The sequence below is a fragment of the Oncorhynchus gorbuscha genome, linkage group LG01 (assembly GCF_021184085.1).
Source record: "Oncorhynchus gorbuscha isolate QuinsamMale2020 ecotype Even-year linkage group LG01, OgorEven_v1.0, whole genome shotgun sequence".
NCBI classification, from domain to species: domain Eukaryota; kingdom Metazoa; phylum Chordata; class Actinopteri; order Salmoniformes; family Salmonidae; genus Oncorhynchus; species Oncorhynchus gorbuscha.
The window spans coordinates 93,396,264-93,414,796 of record NC_060173.1 but is presented as its reverse complement, the minus strand read 5'-3'; the positions used below and the strand labels follow the sequence as shown (position 1 = coordinate 93,414,796).

Genomic DNA, 18,533 nt, shown 5'->3' with positions numbered 1-18,533 from the left:
ATCCTTTTCTTCTGTATGTATTAATTTCATAGGGACATATCCAGCAGGGACAGATTCTGCAAGGACATATCCTTCTGGCACATATCCCACTGGGTCATCATATCCTACAGGGACATATTCAGCGAAGTCATATACTGTAGGGTCACAGCCTTTAAGGTCATATCATGCTGGGACATATCCTTCGAAGTCATATCCTTCAGGATCACATTCTCCGAGGTCATGTTCTGCAGGGACAGATTCTGCGAGGGCATATCCTACCGGGATAAATCCTGCAATTTCATATCCTACTGTGACACATCCTGCAGAGACCTATCAAGTAGCTTCATATGCTTCAGGGACATACCTAGCAGAGACTCATGATGCAAGGTCATGTACTGAAAAAACACAACTTGCAAATGCATGTCCTGCAAGTCCTTATGACCTCTCATCTCCTGCTAGATCATTTTCTTCAGGGATGAATCCTGTGAGGTCATATCCTGCTGGAACATATGCTGCGCAGACACTTCCAGCTCAAACACTTCCAGCACGTACAGTTATTATACCAACACTTCATGCGCATACACTTCCTGCCCAGACGCTTCCAACACAGACACTTCCTGTCGGGGCAGTGCCTGCGGGTGCAGTTCCTGTGGGGACAGATAAGGTGGGCACAGTGTGGAAACAGAGGATGTGGAGTGATGCAGCTAAGGCTGCGGTGAACCGTCAGATGGGACACTTTATCTCAATGATGGAGGTTCCAGGTAAACGGGACTGTGAAGTTTGCCTGCACAATGAACCAGCTCTAAGAGACAGGACATGGAGGGACATCAAAAACTATGTGCACAACACAGTAAAATCTATAAAACGAAAGAATGGCCTTACAAGAGTGGACCCCACAAAACAGACAAAGAAAGGATTGGCAAAGAAACAAAAAGAAACAATAGAGGCTAAGAGTGCTAAGGACTGGGTTGGTGGAACAATGACAGTACCTGAACAGGGTCAAGAGGCAGGTCCTGTGGCAACACCAAGGAAACCAAAGATATGGAGTAATGAGGCTCAGGCTGCGATCAGGCGGCAGCTAGGAGACTTCACTAAACTGATGAAGATTCCAGGTAAAAAGGAATGTGATGCATGTCTTGCAGCTGAACCAGCTCTGCAAGGCAGGACATGGAAAGATGTAAAAAACTATGTGCATAACACATTAAAGACTATGTGCAGGAGGCATAGTTCAGGCAAACAAAACATGGACCATGAGAAACCAAGTCCATATACACAGGATCCAGGGGTGCAACAGAATCCAGGGGTGCATCAGAAATCAGGGGTGCCGTTGGGACTTCCAGAAGAGCCTCCTGTTTATCTGTCCTTGTGATTACCTTGAACTAGAACCTCCCAGGGTTCAAGGTAAGCAAGGATGGAGAAAGGAGAAAATTATTGCTTTTGATTTAATCTGACCATCCTGGCTCACTGATCTCACTTTATGACATAAAGCAAGAATTAAGTAGAATTTGAACCATACCACTACCTACTTTATTAATTGAAGTATCTGTAGCAACTACATAGTGACATTATGCATGAACTTGTTCAGTCGATAAGGGAATTTTCAGAACTTCTTTTGAATTGTAAAATGTCCTTGGCACAGTGTATTATGTGGCGCCAAAACTCAAAGTCCTTTGGTAAAGGTCTCACATTTGCAATCATGGCGAGAGGAGGCAAGTAAAGATGGACTCAAACTAAAAAAGGTATATTTAACAATTCCAATTATCCTTTTATATAAAATCTGTCAAACTGAATCTTCTGGGTCAGCAACAGCAACAAGGCTCATGGACGCACTTTCGGAATCCAAACTTACCCCATGTTTCTGTAAGACCCATGTTGCATAGAAATGCCCAAGATAACTGACTGAAATATATGCTCCACATGCATAGATAACTATGTACCAAGTACAGTGAATGTTTTGTTTTCTTCATAGAGGGAAAAAGTAGTGCAAACCTAGACAGTTAATCTGATGACCATACTTTTTTGATCACATTACTGTTATCCGTTACTTTCATCAAATGGATCTGGATCCAGATGTATAAAATCTTATGTGTATTCTTGCCTGTACCGTTGTATGTGTAGCTAATGTATATGTGTAGGTTAGGTTTTGAGTTAAAGCAACTGACCAGCATACCTGGGAATTTAGCAGGTTATTTTTAGTAGATGTGCGGTATGAACGGGTTTCATGACTCCAGACTGACCATTTAGTCGCATTTTGCAACCATTTGACTTGGCTGTGCAAGAAAAAAAACATGATCGCATCGGTGCGAGCTGCACATTCTACATTGTCACCTCACTCAAACCTTCCTATTTTTTGGGGCAGCTAAAACCATGATTTGGTCAAACTGTAAAGAGCAATATCCTCATGATTCCTGTAATGTGAACGTCTGTCCCTCTGCCTATTTCAAATCAAATCAAATTGTATTTGTCACATACACATGGTTAGCAGATGTTAATGCGAGTGTAGCGAAATGCTTGTGCTTCTAGTTCCGACAATGCAGTGATAACCAACAAGTAATCTAACTAACAATTCCAAAACTACTGTCTTATACACAGTGTAAGGGGATAAAGAATATGTACATAAGGATATATGAATGAGTGATGGTACAGAGCAGCATACAGTAGATGGTATCGAGTACAGTATATACATATGAGATGAGTATGTAGACAAAGTAAACAAAGTGGCATAGTTAAAGTGGCTAGTGATACATGTATTACATAAGGATGCAGTCGATGATGTAGAGTACAGTATATACGTATGCATATGAGATGAATAATGTAGGGTAAGTAACATTATATAAGGTAGCATTGTTTAAAGTGGCTAGTGATATATTTACATAATTTCCCATCAATTCCCCTTATTAGAGTGGCTGGAGTTGGGTCAGTGTCAATGACAGTGTGTTGGCAGCAGCCACTCAATGTTAGTGGTGGCTGTTTAACAGTCTGATGGCCTTGAGATAGAAGCTGTTTTTCAGTCTCTCGGTCCCAGCTTTGATGCACCTGTACTGACCTCGCCTTCTGGATGATAGCGGGGTGAACAGGCAGTGGCTCGGGTGGTTGATGTCCTTGATGATCTTTATGGCCTTCCTGTAACATCGGGTGGTGTAGGTGTCCTGGAGGGCAGGTAGTTTGCCCCCGGTGATGCGTTGTGCAGACCTCACTGCCCTCTGGAGAGCATTACGGTTGAGGGCGGAGCAGTTGCCGTACCAGGCAGTGATACAGCCCGCCAGGATGCTCTCGATTGTGCATCTGTAGAAGTTTGTGAGTGCTTTTGGTGACAAGCCGAATTTCTTCAGCCTCCTGAGGTTGAAGAGGCGCTGCTGCGCCTTCTTCACGACGCTGTCAGTGTGAGTGGACCAATTCAGTTTGTCTTTGATATGTATGCCGAGGAACTTAAAACTTGCTACCCTCTCCACTACTGTTCCATCGATGTGGATAGGGGGGTGTTCCCTCTGCTGTTTCCTGAAGTCCACAATCATCTACTTAGTTTTGTTGACGTTGAGTGTGAGGTTATTTTCCTGACACCACACTCCGAGGGCCCTCACCTCCTCCCTGTAGGCCGTCTCGTCGTTGTTGGTAATCAAGCCTACCACTGTTGTGTCGTCCGCAAACTTGATGATTGAGTTGGAGTTGTGCGTGGCCACGAAGTCGTGGGTGAACAGGGAGTACAGGAGAGGGCTCAGAACGCACCCTTGTGGGGCCCCCGTGTTGAGGATCAGCGGGGAGGAGATGTTGCCTACCCTCACCACCTGGGGGCGGCCCGTCAGGAAGTCCAGTACCCAGTTGCACAGGGCGGGGTCGAGACCCAGGGTCTCGAGCTTGATGACGAGCTTGGAGGGTACTATGGTGTTGAATGCCGAGCTGTAGTTGATGAACAGCATTCTCACATAGGTATTCCTCTTGTCCAGGTGGGTTAGGGCAGTGTGCAGTGTGGTTGAGATTGCATCGTCTGTGGACCTATTTGGGCGGTAAGCAAATTGGAGTGGGTCTAGGGTGTCAGGTAGGGTGGAGGTGATATGGTCCTTGACTAGTCTCTCAAAACACTTCATGATGACGGAAGTGAGTGCTACGGGGGCGGTAGTCGTTTAGCTCAGTTACCTTAGCTTTCTTGGGAACAGGAACAATGGTGGCCCTCTTGAAGCATGTGGGAACAGCAGACTGGTATAGGGATTGATTGAATATGTCCGTAAACACACCGGCCAGCTGGTCTGCGCATTCTCTGAGGGCGCGGCTGGGGATGCCGTCTGGGCCTGCAGCCTTGCGACGGTTAACACGTTTAAATGTCTTACTCACCTCGGCTGCAGTGAAGGAGAGACCGCATGTTTTTGTTGGAGGCCGTGTCAGTGGCACTGTATTGTCCTCAAAGCGGGCAAAAAAAAGTTATTTAGTCTGCCTGGGAGCAAGACATCCTGGTCCGTGACTGGGCTGGGTTTCTTCTTGTAGTCCGTGATTGACTGTAGACCCTGCCACATGCCTCTTGTGTCTGAGCCGTTGAATTGAGATTCTACTTTGTCTCTGTACTGACGCTTAGCTTGTTTAATAGCCTTGCGGAGGGAATAGCTGCACTGTTTGTATTCGGTCATGTTCCCAGACACCTTGCCCTGATTAAAAGCAGTGGTTCGCGCTTTCAGTTTCACACGAATGCTGCCATCAATCCACGGTTTCTGGTTAGGGAATGTTTTTATCGTTGCTATGGGAACGGCATCTTCAACGCAAGTTCTAATGAACTCGCACACCGAATCAGCGTATTCGTCAATATTTTTATCTGACGCAATACGAAACATGTCCCAGTTCACGTGATGGAAGCAATCTTGGAGTGTGGAGTCCGCTTGGTCGGACCAGCGTTGGACAGACCTCAGCGTGGGAGCCTCTTGTTTTAGTTTCTGCCTGTAGGCAAGGATCAACAAAATGGAGTCATGGTCAGCTTTTCCGAAAGGGGGGCGGGGCGGGGCCTTATATGCGTCGCGGAAGTTAGAGTAACAATGATCCAAGGTTTCACCACCCCTGGTTGTGCAATCGATATGCTGATAAAATTTAGGGAGTCTTGTTTTCAGATTAGCTTTGTTAAAATCCCCAGCTACAATGAATGCAGCCTCCGGATAAATGGTTTCCAGTTTGCAAAGAGTTAAATAAAGTTCGTTCAGAGCCATCGATGTGTCTGCTTGGGGGGGGATATATATGGCTGTGATTATAATCGAAGAGAATTCTCTTGGAAGATAATGCGGTCTACATTTGATTGTGAGGAATTCTAAATCAGGTGAACAGAAGGATTTGAGTTCCTGTATGTTTCTTTCATCACACCATGTCTCGTTAGTCATGAGGCATACGCCCCCGCCACTCTTCTTACCAGAAAGATGTTTGTTTCTGTCGGCGCGATGCGTGGAGAAACCCGTTGGCTGCACCGCATCGGATAGCGTCTTCCCAGTAAGCCATGTTTCCGTGAAGCAGAGAACGTTGCAGTCTCTGATGTCCCTCTGGAATGCTACCCTTGCCCGGATTTCATCAATCTTGTTGTCAAGAGACTGGACATTGGCAAGAAGAATGCTGGGGAGTGGTGCGCGATGTGCCCTTGTCCGGAGTCTGACCAAAAGACCTCTACGTTTCCCTCTTTTTCTGAGTCGTTTTTTTGGGTCGCTGCACGCGATCCATTCCGTTGTCCTGTTTGTAAGGCAGAACACAGGATCCGCGTTGTGGAAAACATATTCTTGGTCGTACTGATGGTGAGTTGACGCTGATCTTATATTCAGTAGTTCTTCTCGGCTGTATGTAATGAAACCTAAGATGACCTGGGGTACTAATGTAAGAAATAAAATAAAAACTGCATAGTTTCCTAGGAACGCGAAGCGAGGCGGCCATCTCTGTCGGCGCCAGAAGTACTTTTTTTCACTGGGGACTGCTGATGTGATGAGCAAACCGCTCTCCTCTCTGGGAGAAAAAGATTGTTTCTCATTATATAACATTTCCAAATGCAATTGCGATAAAAACACAGCATTGGAAGCAACTACCGTAGTCCCTGTCTGTAGGTATCATTTTTATTTCTCAATATTTAGCTCTGGAGCAACTATTTTACAAACAAGCGATTTGATATGGCTTTGCGATACGGAGCGGTGCACAAAATGAACATTGGCTATTGAGCTGTTTTATTTTATTTAACCTTTATTTAACTGGGCAAGTCAGTTAATAACTAACAAATTCTTATTTACAATGACGGCCTACCCCGGACGCCGCTGGGCCAATTGTGCGCCTCCCAATGGACTCCCAATCACGGCTGGAAGTGATACAGCCTGGATTCGAACCAGGGTGTCTGTAGTGACACTTCTAGCACTGAGATGCAGTGCCTTAGACCGCTGTGCCACTCGGGAGCCCAGTATTCAGACACCTTGACTTTTTCCCCCATTTTGTTACATTACAACCTTTTTCTAAAGTGGATGAAATGAAACATTTTCCTCATAAATCTACGTACAATAACCCATAATGACAAAGCAAAAACTGTTTTTTAGAAATGTTTTTAAATTGAAGGGAAACAAACAGGAATACCTTATTTACGTAAATGGAAATTGAGCTCAGGTGCATCCTGTTTCCATTGATCATCCTTGATGTTTCTACAACTTTATTGGAGTCCACCTGTGGTAAATTCAATTGATTGGACATGTTTTGGAAAGGCACACACCTGTCTATATAAGGTCCTACAGTTGAAAGTTCATGTTGGAGTGTTGCCTTTTCAAATCGTGTTCTTGGGGACCTTCAATGCTGCAGACATTTTTTTGGTACACTTCCCCAGATCTGTGCCCCGACACAATCCCATCTCGGAGCTCTACAGACAATTCCTTCGGCCTCTTGGTTTTTGCTCTGACATGCACTGTCAACTGTTGTAGAAACATCTTGAGGATGATCAATGGAAACAGGATGCACCTGTGCTCAATTTCGTCTCATAGCAAAGAGTCTGAATACTTACGTAAATAAGGTATTTCTGTTTTTTATTTTTAATACATTTACTAACATTTCTAAAAATCTGTTTCCACAATTTTCACTATGGAGTATTGTGTATTGCTGAGTTTTAAAAAAATATTTAATCCATTTTAAAATAAGGCTGTAACGTAACAAAATATGGAAAAAGTCAAGGGCCCTGAGTACTTTCCAAATGGACTGTATATCTTGCATAGCATCTCTGTAGTCTATTACACGTCTTAATAAAACACTATGACTGACTTTATAAAATGCATTTTTTGGGGGGGGTGAGACCAAATTATGGGCTTGTGCCACCAACTGAAAAAGTTAGTGGCACCAGTGCCACCAGTTGACAAATGTAAGTCTGGAGCCCGGGGTTTACGTACTACATTTGTGCCCAGCTAAGAGTATGGTTTGAGCTGCTTAAAATCCACCAAATACATTACGAATGTTTCTTTGGCTGTTCTTGAATTAGTATCTTCAGATGAAGACCCAGACCACCAGCTCCTTTTGAAAATGTTTAAGTATTATAAATGAGTTATAAATACATGGCACATACACTATCCATATTCAATTGCTTTTGAAGCATGGATGAGTTTATCATGGATATTTTACTCGTCATTAACGTTAGTTAGTATTCCTAGCTACCGATATGTATCAGTAGTTATTTTTATATGTACTGAACGAAGATATAAATGCAACAATTTCAAATATTTATCAGTTATAGTTCATAAAAGGAAATCATTCTATTGAAGTCAATTAATTTGGCCCTAATCTATGGATTTCACATGACTGGGAATACAGATCTGCATCTGTTGGTCACAGATACCTTAAAGAAAAGTAGGGGTGTGGATCAGAAAACCAGTCAGTATATGGTTTGACCACCATGTGCCTCATGCAGCGTGACATCTCCTTCCCTACAGTTGATCAGGCTGTTGATTATGGTCTGTGGAATGTGTCCCACTATTGGCGGGAATTGGAACACGCTGTCGTACACACGTCAATCCAGAGCATCCCAAACAGGCTCAATTGGAGACATGTCTGAGTATGCAGGCCATGGAGGAACTGGGACATTTTTAGCTTCCAGGAATTGTGTACAGAACCTTGCGACATGGGGCCGTTCATTATCATGCTGAGACCTGAGCTAATGGCAGCGGATGAATGGCACGACAATGTGCCTCAGGATCTCGTCAGGATCTTCACAACATTGACATCAGCAAACCGCTCGAGCACACGACGCCAATCACGTTGTTTGCGGTTGTGAGGCCGGTTTGATGTACTGTCAAATTCTCTAAAATGACAATGGATTTGGCTTATGGTAGAGAGATGTAGTTTTAATTATCTGTCAACCGCTCTGGTGGACATTCCTGCAGTCAACATACCAATTGCACGCTCCCTCAAAACTTAATCTGTGACATTGTGTTGTGAAACAAAACTCTACATTTTAGTGGCCTTTTATTGTCCCCAGCACAAGGTGCACCCGTGTAATGATCATGCTATTTAATCATATTCTTGATGTGCCACACCTGTCAGCTGCATGGATTATCATGGCAAAGGAGAAATGCTCACTAACAGGGATTTAATCAAATTGGTGCACAATATTGGAGAGAAATAAGCTTTTTGAGCATATTGAAAATTTCAGGGTTCTTTTATTTCCACTCATGAAACATGGGACCAACAACTTCATGTTTATATTTTTTCCAAGCATTGAGTTTTATCAGTAATTACAATCTTCCTTGTTTTTGTTTATATTTGCATCTAGATGTTATTTATTTTCTTTACTAAGCCAGATTCCCCCAGCTGCATGACACAGTGAGCCATCTCAGTCCTGGCGAGTTGCTTTGGTGAAAAGGCACTGTTGAGGCTTGCCAGGTGGTCAGAGTTTGCGCTTGAGGACCATTTGAAAGGTTCTGAAAGGGAAAAAATCTGTGCACCAGGCAAGGTCAGTGACGTATCCTAGCAAAGGGCCCAGTTATGACTGCATCCAGATTGTCCACCCTTCTCCCAAAGTGACTGGAAGTGTGCAAATAAAGTCTTTGAAAGAAGTGTGGAGAATCCGGATGCAGCTTGAGTGATGGCTAATTGGTTTGGCAAGGACGGGTAGACTTTTCAATGGCCATCCCTTTTTGTGGGGGCTGTAACATGGTTCCTAAACCAAAGTCTTGTTTACAGCCACTAGTAACTTTACTGTAATGTTCACTAAAGTTAGTTGACTTTTCATCCAATTTGAGGCAGTTTTCGGTTCTCCAATCCACTCAGTTACAATTGATAAGTAACTGAAATGTACTTTGTGGATTGGAAACAGTTCATTCATTCTGCATGTGGAATTGGTTAAGGAGAATCACACAACCTATTCCTCTTGTACTAAATTTGATGTGGTTTATTAGGCTTTAGCTGTCCATCTACTTGTTTTATTACTTGTCAAACTATAAACCTTTCAACATTTTATATTAATGTTGCTATTATTCACTACTGTCTTAACCATATTGATTTCACAGCAGTTTTATGTTCCTCAACACTAATTTAAACAGACTAAGTTGTATAGGGTTTGATAGCTGTTGCTTCTCTTATTTAATCCACTTGACTACTATTATTATTATATTATTTCATTACTATTGAAAGGACCAAGGTTCATGAAAGAATCATGTAAATAAATGGCTTAGTTTAGTTATCAGTTCATGTTATAACTGAAACAGCTCTGTTAGGTGTTAACTGAAAAATAATCAGGGGTTTCAACCACACCCCACTATTTACTGTCTAAAGATGTTTAAATTGTTTTTTTTTCACCAACATGTATTTGTTATCAAGCTGCCTTTCGTTACCCCCTGGTGTTCATTGTGTGTAATCTAAGATACTATATTTGCTTGGTTAATAAATTGTTACTTGACGTAAACTTCTTAAGCTGCAAGACATGTTCTTTCAGTTGTCCGAATATTCGTAGGGTCTACTTGTCCATTAGTCTTCCAACAGGGATTTAGAACTTTACCATTAACAATTATGGAAAACCGCTTTTAAGATTTAATGATGTTTTTATGAACTTAAAACCCTTTTGGATGAAAAGACAACACCTAGGTAAGTCTATATGCATAAAGTAGAAGTTCGCTTTCTTTTTAGAACCAAATCTCTTGTTTTTTTATGTAAATGGAATGTTATAGAAGGTTTGACACTTATTTTTTATTTTCGAGAGACCTTCTCCAACCAACAATTCACTTCCTCATCCTCGTAAAAAAAAAACAATTGGACCCTTCTATCACGTGCCAAAAGAAAAGAGATTCTCCTTTAACTTTCAATAAAGTGAACTCCCTTAATTATTTAAATAATTATACAGATACATTTGGATTGCTGCCCCCCTCCCCATAGTATTTGCTACCAGAGGCTTTGAAAAGCTTTGGTCCTCAGTAATGAAGGAGTTTGTGTGTCTGTTGCCTCCCACAGGACTCCAGTGGTATGTCCCTGAGTATGTTGGCAGCAGCAGGGGGACAGGATGACATCCTGAGGCTGCTGATAAAGAAGGGGGTGAAGGGGAACGGACGGCAGAAGAACGGCACCACTGCCCTAATGCACGCTGCAGAGAAGGTAACACAGGACAGACTGGTTTAAACCACCTTATTACAAGTACACACATACATTCCCCTTGTTTGTATGTTAAATGTCGGTTCTGCAATGTTTACTAACTTAACCCGCTATCCTTTTCATTTATCATTTCAGAACTTCCTGACCACAGTTGCTATCCTCCTGGAGGCAGGGTCCTACGTCAACGCTCAGACACTGGGAGGAGAGACGGCCCTGATGAAGGTACGGGGGAGGAGAAAAAATAAGGGGGAAATGGGGGAGGTGAAGATAAATGCTGTGTTTTTAATTAGAACGCAACATCACCCCTAAAGCACAGAGATGAACCTTGTCAATGACCCCTTTTTGTGAATAGCCTCATCTCTGCTAAAGTTGTGTGACAGACTTATCGCTATAGTTCATTACCAGTAGCCTTGGTTCTGTAGGCATGCAAGAGGGGTAATGCTGATGTGGTGCGCCTCCTACTGGAGTACGGAGCCGACTGCAACATCCTGTCCAAACACAAGAATACGGCCATGCACTTCGCCAAGGTCAGCAACAACCTGCTGGTGTATGAGCTCATCGAGGACCACATCAGCATGTGAGTGTTACTGCAACGTCACACACACTCTCACTCGCTCTTTGTAAACATATATGAATTGGTTTGTATAAAGTATATACAGCTAACTGACTCAATGAAGGAAAGGCCAACATTGTGTCTTGATAGGGCTTTGGTCCACCACAAGCTAGAACAGCTTCAATGCACCTTTGCATAGATTCTACAACTGTCTAAAACAGGGTTAGCAGCAATTGATGGCTTTTGCCCCCCAATAAAAAATGAAAAGCCAATAAATAAAAATGTTGTTCGTGAAAATGACAGTGAGAAAAAAAATCCCATTGCAAAATAATGCTTTTTATTTATTGATGGAAATACCAGTTGATGTAAGTATATTTAACCATCATGCTTATTGGTCTATAGGTTAGTCTGCATAATTTAGTGGAATTAAATTGGCCTGTTAATTTTCATTAGTCATCAAGTACCTTAGTTGTATTGAATAAATATCACAGGCACACAGCATACAGTAACTTTTTTTTGTTGCCGGGATTTTGTTGCTGGGATTTCAGCTCCTCAGCTGATTGCTGCTGGAGTAAAACGTGATTTTTATAGTGCAACAATTGTAAACGCAATTGCGTGTTAAAAACAGTTTTGTTGCGCGATTAAAAGGAGCTACTATTTTTTTGTTCTCAACTGGTTTTTGATTACGTCCTTCCCATTCACAAGTCAAGTACAGGCAACAGGTTTGCCACCACTTTACCATGTGAGCTGGAGGCTGTATGCATTTTGAAACCTAAATGTTTTATTTCATATTATGAGGCATGTCTTACTTTGCTTCAGTCAGTAGCCTATAGGCAAAATCCGACCATGGAAATGTGGAGGCAATTATTTTATAAAGATTTCATAGGCAGCACGCGAGTTTCAAGTTTCGGGGAGGTTACAATTTATCCTACCATTTATACCGTTCTGCGTGTCAGTTGTGATTTTTGTGAAACAGTTTAATTTCAATAATAACATTTTTGTTTCTCAAAATCATTGTCACATGGTTAATCATAAAAATCTGAATTCATATAATAAAAATATTAAATTTAAAAGTCAAATAATGTGAGCTCAGCAGCCTCTGCCATATGAATACATTGATACACCGTGATCCATTGGCGGCTAAAGAAATTAGCGCATGGAACTCATAGCCTATAGGCAAATACAGCAGTAGGACTATGACTTCCATTGCTCTTGCACACCGAGGAATAGTGATTATCGAGGGAAAGATTGTTGTAAAGATTTTTCAAGTTGCTTGCTGTGTGGTACTATAGTTTTTAAAATACCATTCACAATGATGTTAAAAAACACTTTCCTACATTTCAGCGCAGCAGGCCAAGTACTTCTAAGCGTGCTCAGGCACGCGCACTCCCTCAACAGTCATTAATGGTGGAAAACGCTGTCTCAGTTGCCACTCCAAAATCTCCTATAAGTGTTCAATTGAGTTGAGATGTGGTGACTGAGATGGCCATGGCATATGGTTTACATCATTTTCATTGTTTCCAATCATACCTTGTGGATGGAGGCATTGTCATCCTATGGGGGCATTGCCATGGTAGCCAAAATAATGACCTGCCCAGCATTTTTTGACATGACCCTAAGCATTATGGGATTAACTCAGGAACTGTGTGTGTGTAAGCACCTGCTTTCAATATACTTTGTGTCCCTCATTTTCTCAAGTGTTTCTATAATTTTGTTAGTTACCTGTATGTAACGGAGTTAAGATCCTATCCTCACATACTGTTAGCAGCACAGTGACGCTGGTTACACACACAAATACAAATATTTTTTTCTTTCTCTCACACATTCTCTCCCTCAATCACACACACACTCAGGTTGTCAAATGTGGCAGAGAACACTATCCGGACGTACTTTGAGACTCGGCTGGCCCTGCTGGAGCCAGTGTTCCCTTTGGCGTGTCACAGACTGTGTGAGGGTCCAGACTTCTCCCTGGAGTTTGCCTACAAACTATCGCCTCACACACCTGGAGAGGGTAGGATACACGCACAAATGGTGCAAATCCCCTCCACACACTGTCTGGGTAGTGTTTAGGGAAAGCATTTCATCCCAACTAAATGTGTCTCCCCTTCTCCTCCCTCCCTCTCTCTCCATCCAGGCTCAGGCATCCTGCTCTTCATCTTCCATGCTAACTTCCTGAGTGAGATCACAGCCAGGCTGTGTGGGCCCTGCAGCGTCCACGCAGTGGTACTCAACGACAAGTTCCAGCTGCCTATTTTCCTGGTGAGTGTCACTCTAGATCAGGAATACTCCAGGTCTAGAGATTTGGAGTAAAGGGCTGGTGTTCTGTTCTACCTGGAAGGTGACTGAGTCAGGTCATTTATCTTTTCCTCTTTCAATTACATCCCACAGGATAGTCACTTCATCTACTCATTCAGCCCAGTGCCAGGCATCAACAAACTCTTCATTCGCCTGGCAGAGTCACCTACAGCCAAGGTACACACACACACACACACACACACACACACACACACACACACACACACACACACACACACACACACACACACACACACCCACCAGCAGAGTAACCTATGGCCATGGTGAGAGGGGCTCTGACAAGTTGTTGATCAATTACATTTTATCAATACATTTGATTGATGGACTCTTTCTCTCCCCAGGTGAAGCTTCTCATCTGTGCATTCCGTGTTCAGCTACAGTGATATGTAGCACCTGCCTAGTTTCAGAGTTCACAAAGCACAGCATGGAAGATTGCGCATGATTTGTGTGTGTGTGTGTGTGTGTGTGTGTGTGTGTGTGTGTGTGTGTGTGTGTGTGTGTGTGTGTGTGTGTGTGTGTGTGTGTGTGTGTGTGTGTGTGTGTGTGTGTGTGTGTGTGTGTGTGTGTGTGTGTGTGTGTGTGTGCAATCACAACATGGAGAACAGTTTGAGCCACTCCAGTCTACCTTCAGATAAAGTTGTTGGACATTCAGCATCCACCCAGAGTTTGAGAGACTGTCTCTCTGGCATAGGATTAAAGGACAAGAACAGCATCTCAACCCTGTTCAATCATGTCTATTTATGTGTTTGCAATTAATAGTCTAACAGATGTGTGTTTAGGGGGACAATATCCTGATGTTTTGTTTGGGACCTGGGTGCTCTTGATGGCATCGCAGGCAAGGAGTGAATGAAGATACTTTGGACCAAGTTAATGCTTTGCTCAATTATACCATTTTAGACATTTTTATATTTTTGAATAGAATTTTTGTAAATTTTGCCTTTCTGGAGTTGTCTAAATTTTATGGTCTGTACATACACATACATGTGGGGTGTCATACATTTGAATTATTATTGTTGATTTAGGCACCTTTACCACTGTTTGAGTGGGTTAAATTCTAGTATGTACAGTACAAGACGCTTCAGATGTTAATTTACTAAAGGTCTAACATGACTCCTTAAGTGTGGAATCCTGTTTCTTGGGATTAAAGGAAACAAATTCTGATGAATTATTTTGTCTAAAACTACATAAGAGCTTTCTAGAATGCATGATTTTAACTACTGGAACAAAATAGACATCCAGATCACTTGTAGTTGAAGTTGTTGCAATGACGATAATGCAGAGCACATCCTGGCTATGCCATGCCATTATAGACGTATGATAAATATAGGATAAACATCTACTGTAATATGAATAGGGATTGCCATTCTTGTTTTTATAAGATGTTGGAATTCATTTGAGGATTCCTTCTGCCTTAATAGCCACATCATTTAAATAATTTCCCCTTTTTTGTCAACTGCTGTGCAAACTGTGGCAACAAAGTAAAATGGGGTATAATTCACAGAAGGATAAACATGTCGGTAGTTTTTTCTGTAGATTTGTCCATTGTCTTTATGTAATTGAATTACATTACTGGTCTGTCAACATTTGTCTGACATTGTCTTTGTTTGTCTAATGTTGATACATTCAGTTTTACTTCAAACACTGCCATTTTACAAGAATCTCCATATGAACTCTATAACCCATCCTGGTTACAAGTACCCAAGAACCCTGGCTAACACACACACACATCTGCTAGTTGGTGTAGTGTCAGTGAGAAGATCAGGAACAGGTTCCAACATTAAATTATGCTGAAGACTAGGCTTAGTTCCAGAAAATAGTAAGATTTTATTTCTGTCTATGGTGTCTACCGGCATGATGTTTTCGCTGACATCTGACACCACGAGTCTGTCTCTATGATAAATTAAATATACATGTTTTCATATAATATTCATAAATGACTGAAAACAGAATGGGAATGTAAGATGTTGCGAAGTCAGCCAACTACCAGCTGTCAGACAAACGGAACAAGAATGTTCTTTATTTCCTGAATGGCAAGTCGGCAATGGAAAGCCCCTAACATGAGAACAATTGTTTCTGTTTACCCCACAAAGGGGAAAGCTCATACCATTACAAGTACACAGTTTGTATATCTGGTTTTCTCAGACCTATGAAATTTCTTCAAGGCCATAATGTATGGTACTGTAGGCATGGAAACAGAAAAGAGTAGTGCCTTAGTAGGGGACATGCTTTTTAGGCACTTTGCTTTTTCCAGTATTTCTAGCATTATCCACTAGTGTTGCTGCAGGTATAAAATCCTATGTTCTTTAATTGACACAAGCTGTCTTCAAGCAATGAATTGTTGTGTGTTTGATGGGCGGATGGCTAAGATGGTAAGTGCTATCGGGAATACTTGGGACGTCCCTAACCTTTACCCCCTACCCATTTTACATTTAAACTTCAATGGGGTGGGGATGTCCAAAGGATCCCAGATAGCTACGTTCATGGCCTGAGCCAGTGGAGTCATAGCTCTGCAAATCTTAAAGAGCAACTTCCCATAAAAAAAAAACATTTTCATTTAGAAAAGCACCTATGTGGCATCGATATGAGTCAAACATTTATTCTACTGTCAAAATTGACTACAAAGTGTAAATATGATAGTTTTGATCTTAGTTCGTCTCGTCCAAAATGGCAGCACAACATAAATTAAGTTTTGGTTTGTTTCAATCCTCCCCACAGCTGGCAGCACACAATTAATCATCAATTCGGAGTGCTGCTGCACTCAGTCGGAATGCCATGGTAAATTTGGGTTAACTATGAATATCCCTTTGGGGCTAGTTAGGGATTGTCTGTATATTACACAATGTACATGAGACAATATGTTCACATTCCAATCGCTCCAAATTTCAATCACTTAATAACCTCAAACCAACTATAAATTGTACATGTACAAATATTCAAAGCATTTAATGAGACGAAAAGGTGTGCCACATGCAAATATTGTCTAATTAACCAGGTTTCCATCCAACCTTTTTAAACTTTACAAATGTTGACAAAAATAAATATGTTAGACAATATGTGATCTTTTTGTGTCTGTAAAATTAATTATGCGAGAAATATGCGCAAGTATTTCAAAAGGTGTTTTTATGTGCACTGGGTCATCATGTACAGCCTTTTATCCACAAGTCAATTTGATGGAAATTTTTATGCCAGTAAAATACATGTCGAATAATAAATGTCAGGACAGGCCTGATGGAAACAGCAATTTTGTCGGTAAACTTTCCAAATGTGAGGAAACAAAATACGCTAGATGAGGTGGGATATTTTTGTGTCAGTAAAATGAATTCTATGAGAAATGTCAGTGGTAATGCTTTTAATGTGCAAATATTGATATAATAACCATCATATTGAAGTAAACTTGAGGTCACGTGACGACGTGTGGTCTTCCCCTTACAACATGTTTTCATTTACGTCATTTAGCAGACGCTCTTATCCAAGAGAAATAAGGGTTAAGTGTCTTGCTCAAGGGCACAGCCAAATTGTTCACCTAGGTGGTTCGGGGTTCAAACAAGCAACCTTTCATTTATTCTTAACCACTAGGCTACGGCTCAGGAAAGCATGCAGTTTATGATGTTACAGATGAAATAAGTTATGATGAACTTTACAGGGTGGATAAAGTGCAAGGTGATGAGCTTGATGCTGCTTTCCAATAGATATCTTATTCTGGTGACATGATGATCGATGCTTTGCTACTGTTTGACAAATAAAAATAATCTTGATCTTTGTCCATAATAATCTCATTATGTAGGCTATACCTGCATGGTAGGAGCTACCACCCGAATTAGCTACACTGGTGTCAGAAGTGGGATGGCACCCATGAGAGCATCCAAGAGGCTGGTACACATGAGGGACTTGATATAGAGAAGTGTGGGGACACGTTCTCCCAAAGGGAGACACTGGCTCACTTTCAGAAACGTTTGTACCTAGCCTAGTACATCAAGAGGGTCAAACCACTTGGTGTAACGGTTAAGGTGTTGGCTTGACATTTCAGTAAGATGAAATTTTATGTATAGAGTTGACACAGGATTCTAATGTAATGTATAGACTTGACAGGATTCAAGGACAGAAAATAGTATGTTCTACACCAGGTATTCCCCAGGGGAACACGCAATGCCGTCGGGGGTACGCCAAATCAAATTTTGCTTCACATTTTTTTTTTTTTATTTGTTCGTTTAAAAAAAAATGTTTTCACATTTTCAAACAGTCCATTTATATTTTCCAAACGGGCTATACATTTGGGTGAGGTTTTTTTCTCCCCTGAGTAGCCTCGTTTCACTGCCGAAAATACACTTAAACCATCTAGTGTTCAGAGAAATAACAGCACAATGTCAAAAATGTGGTAGCCTTGTAAAACAATTAACATCCAATCACATGAACCGTTACACTCTTGCAGGAATTCCACTAACAGTCCGTATGTAGCCAAATGTAGCTGCTGCTCATTCCGTTTGCTTGAAAATGGATAAATGGTTTAAAAAATGAAAGTATAAAAACAACCGGTACCATTAATAACAAGGGGCTAGAAGCGTCTTATATGGTGAGCTACCGAGTGGCTAGGACAGGCAAGCCCCATACTATTGTGGAGGACTTAATTCTTCCTGCTACCGCAAATATGGCTGGGACAATGCTGGGGGTAAAGGCCAAAAAATCTATACAGACAATGCCTTCATCAAACAACACGGTTTCACGACGCAGACGTGGCAGGCAAGGCATAGCTCCTGGTATATATCCGTTACGTTTATGGGGGGTCAATTAAGGAAGACATCCTCTTCTGCAACCCACTGGAAACCAGGACAATAAGAGGATATTTTTAAAATACTGGACAGCTTTGTGACATCAAATGTACTTTGGTGGTCAAGATGTGTTGGTATTTGGATTGATGGCACAAAAGCCATGACAGGGAGACATAGTGGAGTGGTAATGTGCGTGCCAACAGCTGCTCCCAACGCCACTTGGATACACTGCAGCATCCACCGAGAGGCTCTTGCTGCCAAGGGAATGCCTGACAACTTGAAAGACGTTTTGGAAAAATGGTTAACTTTGTTAAAGCAAGGACCCTGAACTCTTGTGTATTTTCTGCACTATGCAATGATAT

At 41.8% G+C, this 18,533-nt stretch overlaps 1 protein-coding gene across 3 annotated transcripts in view; it reads left to right on the top strand.

Annotated features, from left to right (window-relative positions):
• The window catches only part of LOC124046237 (M-phase phosphoprotein 8-like), a 44,004-nt gene extending 29,018 nt beyond the window's left edge, over positions 1-14,986 (top strand). The window contains exons 8-14 of one of the 3 annotated variants that reach the window (XM_046366397.1): positions 10,399-10,539; positions 10,672-10,758; positions 10,959-11,113; positions 12,943-13,100; positions 13,224-13,348; positions 13,478-13,561; positions 13,747-14,986. In XM_046366397.1, the coding sequence (XP_046222353.1) occupies positions 10,399-10,539; positions 10,672-10,758; positions 10,959-11,113; positions 12,943-13,100; positions 13,224-13,348; positions 13,478-13,561; positions 13,747-13,788 (792 nt within the window). In that variant the 3' untranslated portion in view covers positions 13,789-14,986. Of the gene's footprint in view, positions 1-32; positions 2,147-10,398; positions 10,540-10,671; positions 10,759-10,958; positions 11,114-12,942; positions 13,101-13,223; positions 13,349-13,477; positions 13,562-13,746 lie in introns of those variants that run through there. The other 2 variants (XR_006840983.1, XM_046366385.1) reach the window with 2 other exon arrangements.
• Positions 14,987-18,533: the final 3,547 nt, after the last annotated feature.